The 13,470-nt window shown below is 38.3% G+C and overlaps 1 protein-coding gene across 1 annotated transcript in view; it reads right to left on the reverse strand.

Moving 5' to 3' along the window:
• dnah6 (dynein, axonemal, heavy chain 6) overlaps positions 1-13,470 on the reverse strand; it is a 105,387-nt gene that overhangs the window by 48,663 nt on the left and 43,254 nt on the right. Inside the window, exons 42-51 of the mRNA XM_051704715.1 lie at positions 9,416-9,547; positions 7,586-7,757; positions 6,012-6,158; positions 5,032-5,105; positions 3,966-4,120; positions 3,575-3,806; positions 2,706-2,858; positions 2,355-2,495; positions 1,495-1,737; positions 1,040-1,207 (exon numbers count right to left, since the gene is read on the reverse strand). Coding sequence (XP_051560675.1) covers positions 1,040-1,207; positions 1,495-1,737; positions 2,355-2,495; positions 2,706-2,858; positions 3,575-3,806; positions 3,966-4,120; positions 5,032-5,105; positions 6,012-6,158; positions 7,586-7,757; positions 9,416-9,547 — 1,617 coding nt within the window. The remainder of the gene's footprint in view (positions 1-1,039; positions 1,208-1,494; positions 1,738-2,354; positions 2,496-2,705; positions 2,859-3,574; positions 3,807-3,965; positions 4,121-5,031; positions 5,106-6,011; positions 6,159-7,585; positions 7,758-9,415; positions 9,548-13,470) is intronic.

A 13,470-nucleotide genomic window follows, 5' to 3' on the forward strand; every position in this document is an offset into this window, starting at 1 on the left:
AAAGATTTTTAAAAGAATATCTCAGCTCTGTAGGTCCATACAATGCAAGTGAATGGTGATCAGACCTTTGAAGCTCCAAAAATCACTTAAAGGAAAAATAGAAGCAATCCATAAGACTCCAGTGGTTAAATCCATATCTTCAGAAGCAAGATAATAGAAACCAAAATTTAAGTAATTTTTTACTCTAAATCTCCACTTTCACTTTCACATCTGAAAGTCACATGTGGTGCCTGTTTCACTTTCACATCTGAAAGTGAAATTTAATGTGAAGATTTAGAGTAAAAAGGGACTTAAATATTGTTCTGTTTCTCACCCACACCTATTATATCGCTTCTGAAGATATGGATTTAACCACTGGAGTCATATGGGTTGCTTTTATGTTTCCTTTATTTAATTTTAGAAACTACAAAAGGTCTGATCACCGTTCACTTGCATTGTATGGACCTATAGAGCTGAGATATTCTTCTAAAAATCTTCATTTGTGTTCTGCTGAAGAAAAAAAAGTAATACACATCTAGGATGTCATGAGGGTGAGAAGAGAATTTTCTTTTTTGGGCGAACTCTCCCTTTAATTCTGACCTTTATTTTTAACTGGATCTCTGATCATTGTGTCACATTTTAACTTGAGTTGATACAAAGGACAGGTTCTTGAAGTTATTGAAGGATGGGGCAGCGCCAAGAATACCCAACAGCAAACCCGCAACCCGTATGTAAGCAAAGGGGTTAGCCAATCACGACAGAAGGTGTTTATGTAGAAGTCTTAAAGGTAAAGTAGCAAAAAGGGCCTGCTTATTTCTAGGGTTCAGAGAAAGAGGGTGAAAAATGGTCATGAAAAACTAAACTGTAATAGTTTTTGTTGCAAGAAACCTTGACTATCATTCCATAACATTATAAGCATTATGTAACAAAAAAATAACTATAAAAATTTTTTTTTTTTAAATATGACCTTGTCTGTTTACTTTTTAGAGGTGTGGGGATTCCTGAGAGTAGTGAGAGGGAAATGGTTGTATTATTTGTAACCAATAACTAGAACACCAACCTGGTCAGCGTTATCTTGGTCAACAGCAAGTTTCTCCATGAGATCATTGACATCAATTGATTTCTGTTTGAGCACGGGCTCCAGAGCAGAGAGGTCTTCCTTCATCTTATCTACTAGCTTATTTGTCTCCAGCAGTTTAGTGAGACCATTTTTTACACGATCTCGAGCCTGAGCAGAAAAAACACAAATCCCATTTCCATGTTAAACATCTCTGCCTATCTTTGTGTGTCTACCTAGGATGGGACAATCAACGAGTAGAATGGGTCATACTTTTTATGGCTCGTTTACTCTGCAGTTCTCAGTAATTCTCAGCAATACACAGCAATTATTTCGATATTTCAGTAACAAGGTAATTTTCTTCCTGAAATTTATTTGTAAAGAGTGATTACATATAAAGAGTAAATCCACAATCAACAAGAAGTGATGCAACTCTTTAATGTAGCCTGCCGCCTCACCGCCTGCAACTGTAGTCTCTTTTCTCCCAGCATGCTCAGGTACAGGTTAATGAGCTCTAAATAGGAGGTTGGAGTGGTGTAGTAGTGTCTGCGCAGTTCAGAATAAAATCGTTCAGCCATGTCATTGACGCTAATATGGATCTCCACACACATCTCTGAAAAACACTGCTTCATTTCTTCACTGCCAAACTCCACATTCTGGAAGAATGTCTGGGACACAGAGAGCAGAGCTTCACGAGGCCACTAAGAGAGAAAAACAGAAATACAGAAAACATTACTGACAGCTACAGTACAGTACAGTACTAAATTAATGTCTTTGCAAATAGTGGCAAATACTGCCTGAAAGCTAATAAGCAACTGTGTTTGGCCAGTATACAGCATTCATCACAGCCACAAACACAACATGCAATCCTTTTAAAGGATACACATGAGAGAGAATGGGGAGTGGTCCTCCTTATCATCATAGTATAATGCTATCTGCTATCTGTCACATGCTATTACTGGACAGATTGGCTTTGGAGAACAGATGTGCTCGTATTACTGATGTACATGAAAACTAGCCAGGGCCATTTGAGGACATTTGTGTATTTTCTTACAACCCACAATTTGCTTTACATTGTTTTGTCATTACAGAAATTATAATATAACAAAAAGGATGATTCATTTTATGGAAACAGATAATTAGCATTGAAATAGCGTTGATTTTTTGCCCATCTGATTTTGCCCCTATGTACTTTTTGTTCCAATTATTGGTTTGAAGCAGCAGGAGAAGGTTTCCAACCCATGGACTGAATAGGCTGAAAGAAATTGTTATATTAAAATTGTTATTTTACATTAACAGAGAGGCCGATGAGTCTTACCTGTACAAACCAGTCGATGGTGCAGCAGTTAACAAGCGAGGGGAACATGCGGCAGCGTGAACGGAAGGCGTCGCCCACAGGACTCATACACAGCACTATGTGCAGCTTTTCGCGCACACGAGAGATAAAGAACTGGAAGACCTGGAGGTAGAAAGTCATACAAACAGAAATTAGGCATATGACATATAGAAAGGATGAATCATAGAGCGCCTGAGTAAGTACAGTGAAGTTCTGCTCTTAGATGCCTTTTTTATGGGTGTGTTACAAGACTGAATGGATGGATGGATGGATGGACACAGGTTAATGATGTCTGGTAAATGGTTAAAAAAAAATTTCAATATGTACAAGTACCTCATCCCTATTTCCCTCTGAGATGCCGAATTCTTTGGCCTTGGGGCTTATGGCAGCCAGCACCTGTTGCAGTTCGTCTTTTTCAAACAGGTTTGGTACTTCACCAGAGTTCAGCATGTTATTGATATCTTCTAGAAATTCTTCCACCACAATCTAAAACGTAAGAGAAAAACAACAGCATGGTCAAAACTGTTATCAAACAACATTAACGAACCAACCAAAGGTTAGAGTGGAATTTAGGAGGTCTGGTAGTACACTGTTGATGTCAAACATGTTGTGAGACTTCTTAACACACCCATTTTTAATATGAACAAGCCTGAATGAGATTTGAGAGCTACTGCAGAGGTTATGATTTAAACTTTGAGCTGTTCTCACAAAGCTATCATTTGGTTTGGCACGGAATAAAGTGCACATGTCATCTGGGCTACATTTGAATGTGTTCAGTGTTTTCATGATGCTTCTTGTCCTTTTTGGAGCTTGACTGCCCGTGGTCACTGTATGCTTTCATAGTATAGAAAGGAGCATCTCCTTCTGTGTTTGATAGAAGATAAAAAGTCATACAGGTCTGAAATTACATAAAGGTGAGTAAACTATGATAGAATTTCCATTTTTATGCAAACTAGTCCTTTTATGGGGTCAAATCCAGAATAAAACCAATCAGCACTACACTGAACAAGATCACCTAAGCGTAGGACCAAGAACAAATCTGAAGTGAGCTGAACAGCGTATCCAGGCCCGCACACACACATACAAACACTTTAAACAGCCTATTCAATCAAATTGCCTTATTCCCATTAGTAAATAAATGGTCACTCAAAACACATGCACACACGTCACAACATTCAGAGCAGATTTCTATTTGGCTATACCTGAGTGTCTGTAAAGAGGAAGACCATGTCCTTGCCTTCTACACCTGCCATTTTGTAAAGTTTACGCAGGTCTTCATGGAAGCTCTCATAACTATAACCGCGGCTCAACTCGATCTGAAAGCAGCGGTAGCCACAAATATGAGCAGCCAGACGTGTTAGAGATTGTTTTCCTGTGCCGCCAATACCAACCAGTAGAGCATTGCCACGTTCTTGCCGAATCATGCGGGCGATTCTGTGGACAAAGGAAGAGATGGAGGGAAGCGAAAGTCATTTGGATAGACAAACAGAACATTGCAGTAGTAAACTGACCCAGACGGCCAGACTGCATGTCTGGGTGATCTGACTACCTGCTTTTGTGGTCACCAGATGAACTGGCAAGCAGCTTGTTTACCTAGACACGTGTTCAACGGCATCTTGGAAGAATACAAGCTTAGTTTCCTTGGCAAAGGTGGTGTTGTAGTCATCCAGGTATTCCTGCAGCACTTGACGAATCTTCTCCATGTCTGTTAGATCCTCATAGACGCGGTCAGCCCTGTCTGCTCCAATCTGCACAATGTTACCAATATGCAATTTAATAATTTAATCTAAAAACAAAGCACTGTCATTAAATTATAAAACTCAACAGACATTCAAAGAGATGAGAGATGTCCTGTGTGGACAATCTGATAACTTGATTTCAACATAAACTGCTGTTGGCTGTAGGCCAGTTATTGGCTTTAAAATTTCATTGAACATTAGTCTCTTTTTAAATGTCTATTCAATAATATACTCAACTGGCACTATTATGTCTTAAATAATATTGATTTAGAGGCTTTTCTCAGCACATCATGCCATTCATTAATTTAAAATTGCATTTGATTAAAAGCACCAGTAATTATAGTGCTGTATTACGGAGAAAAATGTAAACACACAAAATCTGCACAACAATTTTATTTTATTTTTTTTAATTTTTCTCCCAATTTGGAATGCCCAATGTGCTTTTAAGTCCTCGTGGTTGCGTAGTGATTTGCCTCAGTCCAGGTGGCAGAGGACGAATCCCAGTTGCCTCTGCGTCTGAGACCATCAACCTGCGCGTCTTATCACGTGGCTTGTTGAGTGCGTTGCCACGGAGACATAGCACGTGTGGAGGCTTCACGCCATCAACTGCGGCAACCACGCTCAACTCACCATGTGCCCCACCGAGTACGAACCACATTATAGCGACCACGAGGAGGTTACCCCATGTGACTCTACCCTCCCTAGCAACCGGGCCAATTTGGTTGCTTAGGAGACCTGGCTAGAGTCACTCAGCATGCCCTGGGATTCGAACAAGCGAGCTAGCGAACTCCAGGGGTGGTAGCCAGCATATTTTACCACTGAGCTACCCAGCCCCCCAAATCTGCACAACATTAAAACATAAAACAGTGACTGTTACTGAATAATTCAAAACAGTCACAAAAATACCAAAATACAGTTACCTTGATAAAATCTCCAAAAATGATGGGCTGCTTCACAAAGTACATCGGCTCTATGTTTATGCTGAAATATTTACCTGTTGGGCAAAAGGAACAGTTCAGGATTAGTCAGCCTCTACTGTTTACTGTTGCAATAGGGAGACAGACTGGAGGCAACAAACAAATAATAGATATTTCTGATAGCTTTAGCTTAGAAGTTTTGCCTATTCGATATACCTCTCAATCTAGCCCAACTTCTGCTAAGGCCTTTAATTTCACCAACAATATGTCTGAAAGTTTCAATCATTTTATAGGTGTGGGAAAAATCTGCTTGACTTTATCTACAGATATATGGAGATTAAAGTGTTAGTTCACCCCAAAATGAAAATTCTCTCATAATTTACTCACTCTCATGCCATCCCAGATGTGTGACATTCTTTCATCTGCTGAACACAAAGCAAAGATTTTTAGAAGAATATCTCAGCTCTGTAGGTCCATACAATGTAAGTGAATGGGTGCCAAAATTTTGAAGCTCCAAAATCCACATTAGGGCAACATAAAAGTACTCCAGACGACTCTATGGTTAAATATGGTTAAATCCATATTTTCACTTTCTCCTTCTGTTTTTGGTGATTCACATTTTTCATGCATCCTCTACTTGGCAGGGAGAATTTATGATAAAAAATGACTTAAATTCTGATCTGTTTCTCACCCACACCAATCATATTGTGTCTGAACACATGGATTTAACCACTCATATGGATTCATTTTATGCTCCCTTCATGTGGATTTTGGAGCTTTAAAAATTTGGCACCCATTCACATGCATTGTATGGACCTACAGAGCTGAAATATTTCTCTACAAATCTTCATTTGTGTTCTGCAGAGGAAAGAAAGTCACACATTTGGGATGCCAAGAGGGTGAGTAAATCATGAGAGAATTTTCATTTTTGGGTGAACTATTCCTTTAAAACTGTAAAAAAGATCTCAGGGGCAGGAGCTCACTGGCTATCTCAGAGATCATGGTATTGAAGTAGGTCTTATCCTCATTGTTGATGAGTCGATCATGGAAAACACGCTGACACTCGTGACAGAACAAACGGAAGATCTGAGTCTGATCTCTCACCGTAGTTGATTCACATTGCAGCATACCTGCACAAACACACACACACACACACACACACACATACACATGTATGAGCATAAAGTCATTTTTTTCCACATTAATACAGATCCTCTGTCTTCATTTTATACCCAGTATGACCACTGGTAAAGAATGTAATGTAAAACCACAGTAATAAACAGTTAAACATGTCTACAGAACAATGAACATTGAGAGATAAACATGACTGTGACCTTTCATAAATAAAACAGAAATAAGATCATACTCAGATGAGATTGTATCAGTTCAGTGTTAGTTTACACAAATAGTAATCCAGAAGAGGCACAGTCTAAATTTCAGCCCCTGGAAGAGTCCTAAACCATAATAGAGCATTTTAACTCCCCCCAAGGCACCTTTTCAAATTATGAGAGTATATTTTATTGGTCATTTGAGAGCTCAAAAGAAGCACTTTCCGTGCCCTTGGTGTATTTAACCTCCTGAGACCCCCGCATGACTGCTGTGTGCATTTTACATTTCCCTTTTTGATTTTGTAACTAGTGGCACCTAATAAACAAGCAAAAAATAAATAAAAAATCTAGAGCAAATAGCTTTCATAAAAAATTATGTCTACATATGTGGACAGCGGGACTAAGTTGTGAAATTTTAAATAATACCAAGCTATAGAAAGTCTGATTTTTTTCATCAAATAGTTCATTAAGTTTCCAGGAGTCTTAATCTATGTACTGATTATCATTGTCACATGTCTGCCAAACATGTTGAGTGATCCAAACATCATCTGCAGCCTGAAACTGAGCTTTTGGTCAGATGCTAGGAGTGAATGCACTTAGCTGCATAGAAAGCTATAGGATGCACCCTTGCTCCCTATTTAGTGAATGACTTAACCTCCAGTGTGCTGTCTGTCTGCACTGGTCTCAAACCAGTGTGAAATGCACCTAAATTTCATCCTAACTCCATATAAAGCCTTTGAAAGCAAACTTGAAAATGCATAGTAAATATATAGGAATACATTTACTAATTTTAATGAATAGAACCGTATTGTACAGTGATAACAAAATAAAACAATAACAAAATGTATATTAAAATTAAGCGAATTGACCCACAGACACGTTAATGTTGAAAAATATTCAAAATAACTAACATGTTTTTTCAACTTTTGAGGACACGCAGTCCTAATTTCAACATATATGTGAACATCATGTTTATCAGCATGCTGACGTGCGAAAAATTAACAGAATTTTTAAAGTCGCATATTAAACGAAACTAGAGATGCTACCCTTTACAACCAAACATGTTTCAGTCAAAAAACTTAAAGAGGTTTCTTACCAGAGGCACTTTTGTGTAAATTGAGGAAGTGTAAATTGTGTGTTGCTTTTGACAAGGTTTCAAATGTTTTTGAGTGTAATTCTGTGCAAATATCTTTGTATTTACAATGTCTTTAGGTGTGTGTATGTCTTACCCTGAACACATTTAGAGAGGTCCCTAAGGTTGAAAACGTAGTGGGATTTGGCTGGTGTAGGCAGCAGGTCTACACTCATACGGTGGTAGATCTCAACAGCAGCATCAACAATGCTGTCAGCTGCCTGCTTTACCGCAGTGGAAAATTCACTAAGGAAACCACCCAAAATCGCCTGCAAGCATACACATACACACACAGGACAGATGTTAGTGTGCACAGCAAGTGTATAGTTTACCATATCGAAACATCTAAGTGTAAAGTTTAAACATCTACATAGAATGTCTGTTTGCCACCACGAACAGCTACATCTTTGGTCCGTTTCAGCTCGAAAGCTGTTATTTCAGAACCCTGGATAGTTCAGAACTCTGGAAATCTCCAACTATAAGGCTGTCCACTCTCTGGAGAGCTCAGTCTCTCAGGCTGTCAGTTCAGAACCATGGACAGCTCCAACTTTAACACTATCCACCATTTTCTACGTCCTATGATGCTTTGTTCAAAATATGGGCGCTACAAACTCTTGTTTTAGCGCATTGTTAGATTGACAGGTGAGGGGTGGTGCTTCGCTGCTGTCTGGGATGCATCAGGACAGGGTTTACACCTCAAATGCCATGTGGTCACATGCGTTTTTGATTACCTCTCTTTGTGTTTTTTGTGATCCAATCACAAAACGTTTTAACCCCGTTTACCCCCGTATTTAGCACTGACCACTTCTGGTGTAAAAAGGGTCTAAATGACTGCAACCGAAGCTAACGAAATAGAATGACTTCAGGCAGAAGTAGCACCCACATTTGTTTCCCCAGTAAGACCCCCAGGAAAACGGTGGATAGCCCAAGTTTCAAAACCTAGTGAACTGCCTTTCTGTCAATAGCTTCCACAGGCAGACGTAATCAAATGCAGCATCCAGTATCATCATGGAACCTTGCAAGAACATTTTGAATGCTCTACATTGGCAGCAACCCCATACGTCCAAAAAAAATAAAAAAAAATAGAGCACCTCAACTCATTCTTGATTCCAATTGCATTTGAAATTAGCAAGTTGCTTAGCAAAAAAAAATTCAGTTCTCTAAAAACCATAAAAATGCATAGCACAAACAAATATTGGCTAAAATTGTCCATTTTAATTAGACTGAATTATTTTGATTGATATTATACTTTCCAGCATTGAATGAAATCATTTATTTATTTATTTATTAATCATTTATATTCAACACTGTCCACCTTCTTGGATGACTTCAATTTCCTCACAATGCATTCTGCGATTAACTTCTTTGAGAAGGCTAATTGCAATACTGCTTCAGATTTGAGCTGAACCAAGGTCAATCTTAGAATAGTAGATATGCTGCCTACCTTTTGGAACAACTTTTCACTTCTTGAGCACAACTATAGGTGTTTTTCCAAATACAGACCATTTGCTTCTGAGCATGGTGAGTAATGGTTCCATTAGCATTTCCATTAAAACACAGTTTGGTTTGGTACGGTACGGATAAAAAACGTTTCCAGTACAAATTCGCAGCACAACTGCTTAACCGTAATCATGACTGGAGAACCGTGCTAAAGGAACATCTTTAGTGATGTGGCCACTCACGTTTGGTCACTTGCCCAGTCGGTTCATTCTAATCCTGATTTTGCAATGGTAATGGTTCATCCTGAAGGTGGAAAAGTGGCTAAAGATGCCATAAAAAGCAGTGCAGGCAGGCAGCTCACTAGGTTTTAGAACAGAGCTAAATCTGCCTCTTTTAAGTGACAGATCCTCAGTTTTTTTCTATTAGACACAGCCTGTGACACCTGTAAATGCAATATGTTTATTCAAAATGAGTGAAACCATCTAACCTTAAAGATCTGCTTGAGGCTGTGCTCAGAGGGTGTTGGGAGGCACAGCATGCTGAAGTGGCGGATGAAACGAGGGGTCACAGGGTTACGACCTCCACCAGGAGGCGCACAGGCTGCAGCTATGGTCATATCCTTCAGGGAGGAGACAGATGAGTGGAATAGGTACATATCAAAATATCCAATAGACAGAATTCAACTTTTTAGGTACACTCTCATCAAACCTCTACTAGAAGAAATAAATATATTATTAAATATATTATTAAAACCCAAATTAAAATGAGAGCAGTCCTGTGTTTAATTCAAAGCTTTCATATCCAGCCACTAAAGAGCTACACTTACCCAGATCGGTTTCTCCAAGGGCAAAGCTCACTTCAGTACCACAAATCATCCTTTCAACCCTCAGAGTAGTCTTTCCTCTTATCACATTTCTGTTTTACATTTTATCGTAATTCATATTTGAGGTTGATGAGTATCGAGCTTGACTGCAAAGCCTACGCACAAATCAACATATTTCTCCATAACCTTGCCAAACTGCATAATTGTCCTTGTTGATATTATGTCGTTTTTTCTTGGCCTGTGCGTGTTTATTGGTGTGTGGGGGGGCATTAAAAATGAGAGCACTTCGAACTTCAAACATCAAAGATTAGTCCTGCTCATTATAAGGTAAACGCTACAACATACATTCCTTTTCATGCCTATAGAGAGAGATGTAAAGCAGAAACTAATTGTGGGTTTCACCAACAAGGATTGAATTAAGCAGAGGTGTGTTGCACTATTTAATTTTAAATACGGTTTAACAAATCAGAGATTAAAACTTTTCATCTGTGATTAATCTTCACATGTGATTCATTTTGTACACCATAAAAAGTCCACCCTAAAGTTTTTGTACAAACTACTGCAGTCACAACAGTTGCCCATGATCAAGGATAAAAACATAAGAAATGGCTGAGTGGTGCTTTACCACTGTTCTGAGACACTACATAACCTCAGCCTGCAATGAAGCAGTCGCTGTTTATTTATTTGCACCAATACAGCAATTCAGTTGGCCTAATATAAAGCACTATTTACTAACATACTGTATATTTTTACTAAAATATTTTTTTGAATTAACAGTATGTGCAAAAATTACAGTAGAATTTCACTCACTTTTTTGGATCCCATTTGAATATAATTTTATTATGATTTTAATAATATTATCATTGTGGGTTCCTTTCAAGTTTGTTATTTTAATATATAAAATGTAATTAGTTTTTACAGTATATAATAGTAATACATTTCTGTAGTATTTACTTCACATTCACTTGGAGCTTTTATTTTAGTTAAACACTGGCATCTCCTCTTCTGTGATACTGTGTCACGTTTTTAGATTTGAATAACTTGTATTTGACTCTGGACTTCAGGACAGCCAATGGGACAGCACCCTCTTACTTCAACTCACTCCTCCAGGTTTATGTCCCCTCTCACTCCCTGCGATCTAAGAATGAGCGACGCCTGGTGGTTCCATTACAACGTGTCATAAAGTCGCTCTTCAGATCATTCATATTCTCTGTTCCTCATTGGTGAAAAGCGCTTCCACCAGATATCAGATATATTCTCCAGATATTACAAACATAGCTGTCTTTTGTTCCAAATTGCATATAGACTGCATTTAATATGTACAGTTTTACCATTATCTATGTAGCAGATATTAATACTCATCAATTATTTTATAAAAAGCATTTGAATATAAAGTTAATTTCACCATATCGTGTGATATCCTGTGTTGTAAAATATTTACTAACTTTTTACACTAATTCATGTTCGTATTAATTAAAAAATTAGCTATTTCAATCTACACACACACTCCAATGTTTTTAAAGTATCCCAAAAACACAACCCAAGACACTTTGATTTTAACCCACGATTGTGTTTTCAAATGAGCGAGCCCAATTTGCCATGAAACCCTGGCAATGCTGCAGTCACACGCTGCTGCTGATGTGGGGATGAGAGAGCGAGAAGACGCATTTGCAGCACGCATCTGCGCTGTTCAGAAAAACTTGATTCTCACTTGATTGACAAGAATTTTTTATACTTATTTTGTGGTCAATATGAATCCTACAAGTATTCTAACAAAATGTTGTAAAGTAACTGTTTTCTGAATACAGGTGCTTGAAAACGTAACGGGGGCTGAATACAGTTACTTCATTCTAAATACGTAACGCCGTTACATGTATTCCGTTACAGCCCAACCCTGTGTGCAGAAGGAAGCTGTGTGAGTGTCTGTTTGATGGATGTTAGTTTGAGAAAGCTATTTTACTACCATTGCTTTTCACAACTAACATCACTATACCTATACAGTACCTATTTTGGAAAGAGGGGGCATGTCTTATTCAGTGGTTAAGTCTGGCAGAAGTTTTAGAACTGTTAAAATCACTTAGAGCACCTTTAACGATTCCATTAACACTTCTTTTAGCAATGATATGAACAACCAATCAGAATTACACTAATTTAAGTCTCATGAGTATTTAGTTGTAAGGATTACCTGGGCGACCACCAGGGGTTGCTATGTATGTTTATTGTTCATTTCGAGTCTTTCATTTGTTTATGCGTTTTGTAGTTCTTTTTCAAGGTCTTTGTTCATTGGTCCTTGTGTTCATTAGTGTCAGATGTCCCTTGTTTCATCATTAGTTCTCTGTAACTTTTGCATGAAAGAGTCGAGATAAAGAGGATCTAAATGCAGGCTTATTTAATAAAAACTCAGGAAAATAAACACAGGAAACTAAAACATGAAAACAGAATAAACTGTTACATCCATGAATGGTAACAACTGAAAAAGAACACAGGAAAACCAAGGGATTAAATACATAAGGGGCAAACGAGTAAACAAGGAACACCTGGGGCTAATAATCACAAGACAATGACAAGAACTACAAATCCCATAATCAATAAACATACATGGCGACCTCTAGTGGTCACCAGGGTAATCGTGACATTAGTAAACATTGCACAGAGACAGTTCTAGCTTTATTTAGAGTTTGACCAGTGGTGGCCCGTGCATTTTAAGTCTAGGCCTTCAGTGCGATTCATGCCATTAAGAAAACACAGTTTGACAATGAATAAGACACCGTATCATACATTACGTCGCAGTCAACTAATAATACCAAATTACATTTTAAAAACACATCCACGCACGAAAGCCAAAATCAAGGAGGTCTAATACCAAGAAAAAGCTCTCTAATAATATTTGCGATTTAAATTTTGCTTGCAATAAATTTTGTTTCGTCAGGGTACCCGATTACTTTTCAAAACTTGATCCAACACGGAATGCTCCAGCAGCCTAATTTACACTTAGAAAACTCCTGCTGTTGCTATAACAATGACAAAAGCAATTACCAATTTTCTTGAAGTGAAAATCAGTCCTCCTTTTCTGTTTAATCAATTGCATGGTCATGCAGAACATCTCAGGTTTTTAAATCCATAAGGATCTCTTTCTCAATGGCAATACCAGCAGTGTTAACAGCCGGCTCGTCTGCAAATTCTCGCCCTCTTCGCTTTCAAATTACGTACATATCCTAAAGACCACACCCACCAAGAACAAATAAATCAATCTGATTGGCTGATGAATCTGACAATCTGATTTTAGATGCCTATTCACTTGCACTGTTGAGAGGTTCTGTAGAAATTCTGAAGGCTTAGCGGGGTGGAGCTCAGACTCACGCGGTGCTTCGGCTAAGGAGCATGCGATTTGTGAAAGAGCCGACATGCTTTGCTTATAAGCATCAAGGGATTAATTCTGATTGGATAAACGTTTTTTGCTATTCGTTTGTAGATGAATTAGGAGTGGAAAGCGACTGCAAATGCATAGGAAAAAAGGTGAATGAGAATGGAAGGATGAAAAAATATTTATTTATTAAGCATGTTACGCCAGCAGAGAAGGCTTTGCTGGCCCTGAGAAATCGCCACTGAGTTTGACATACTGTAGCAATATTTATCACATCAGTGGGGGCTACACTGGGTAGCGCTCTATGTTTGTTGTTGAATGCAGGCAATAGAAAAGATTTGTTTTCCATTACATG

Source organism: Myxocyprinus asiaticus, chromosome 8 (assembly GCF_019703515.2).
Source record: "Myxocyprinus asiaticus isolate MX2 ecotype Aquarium Trade chromosome 8, UBuf_Myxa_2, whole genome shotgun sequence".
Taxonomy (NCBI): domain Eukaryota; kingdom Metazoa; phylum Chordata; class Actinopteri; order Cypriniformes; family Catostomidae; genus Myxocyprinus; species Myxocyprinus asiaticus.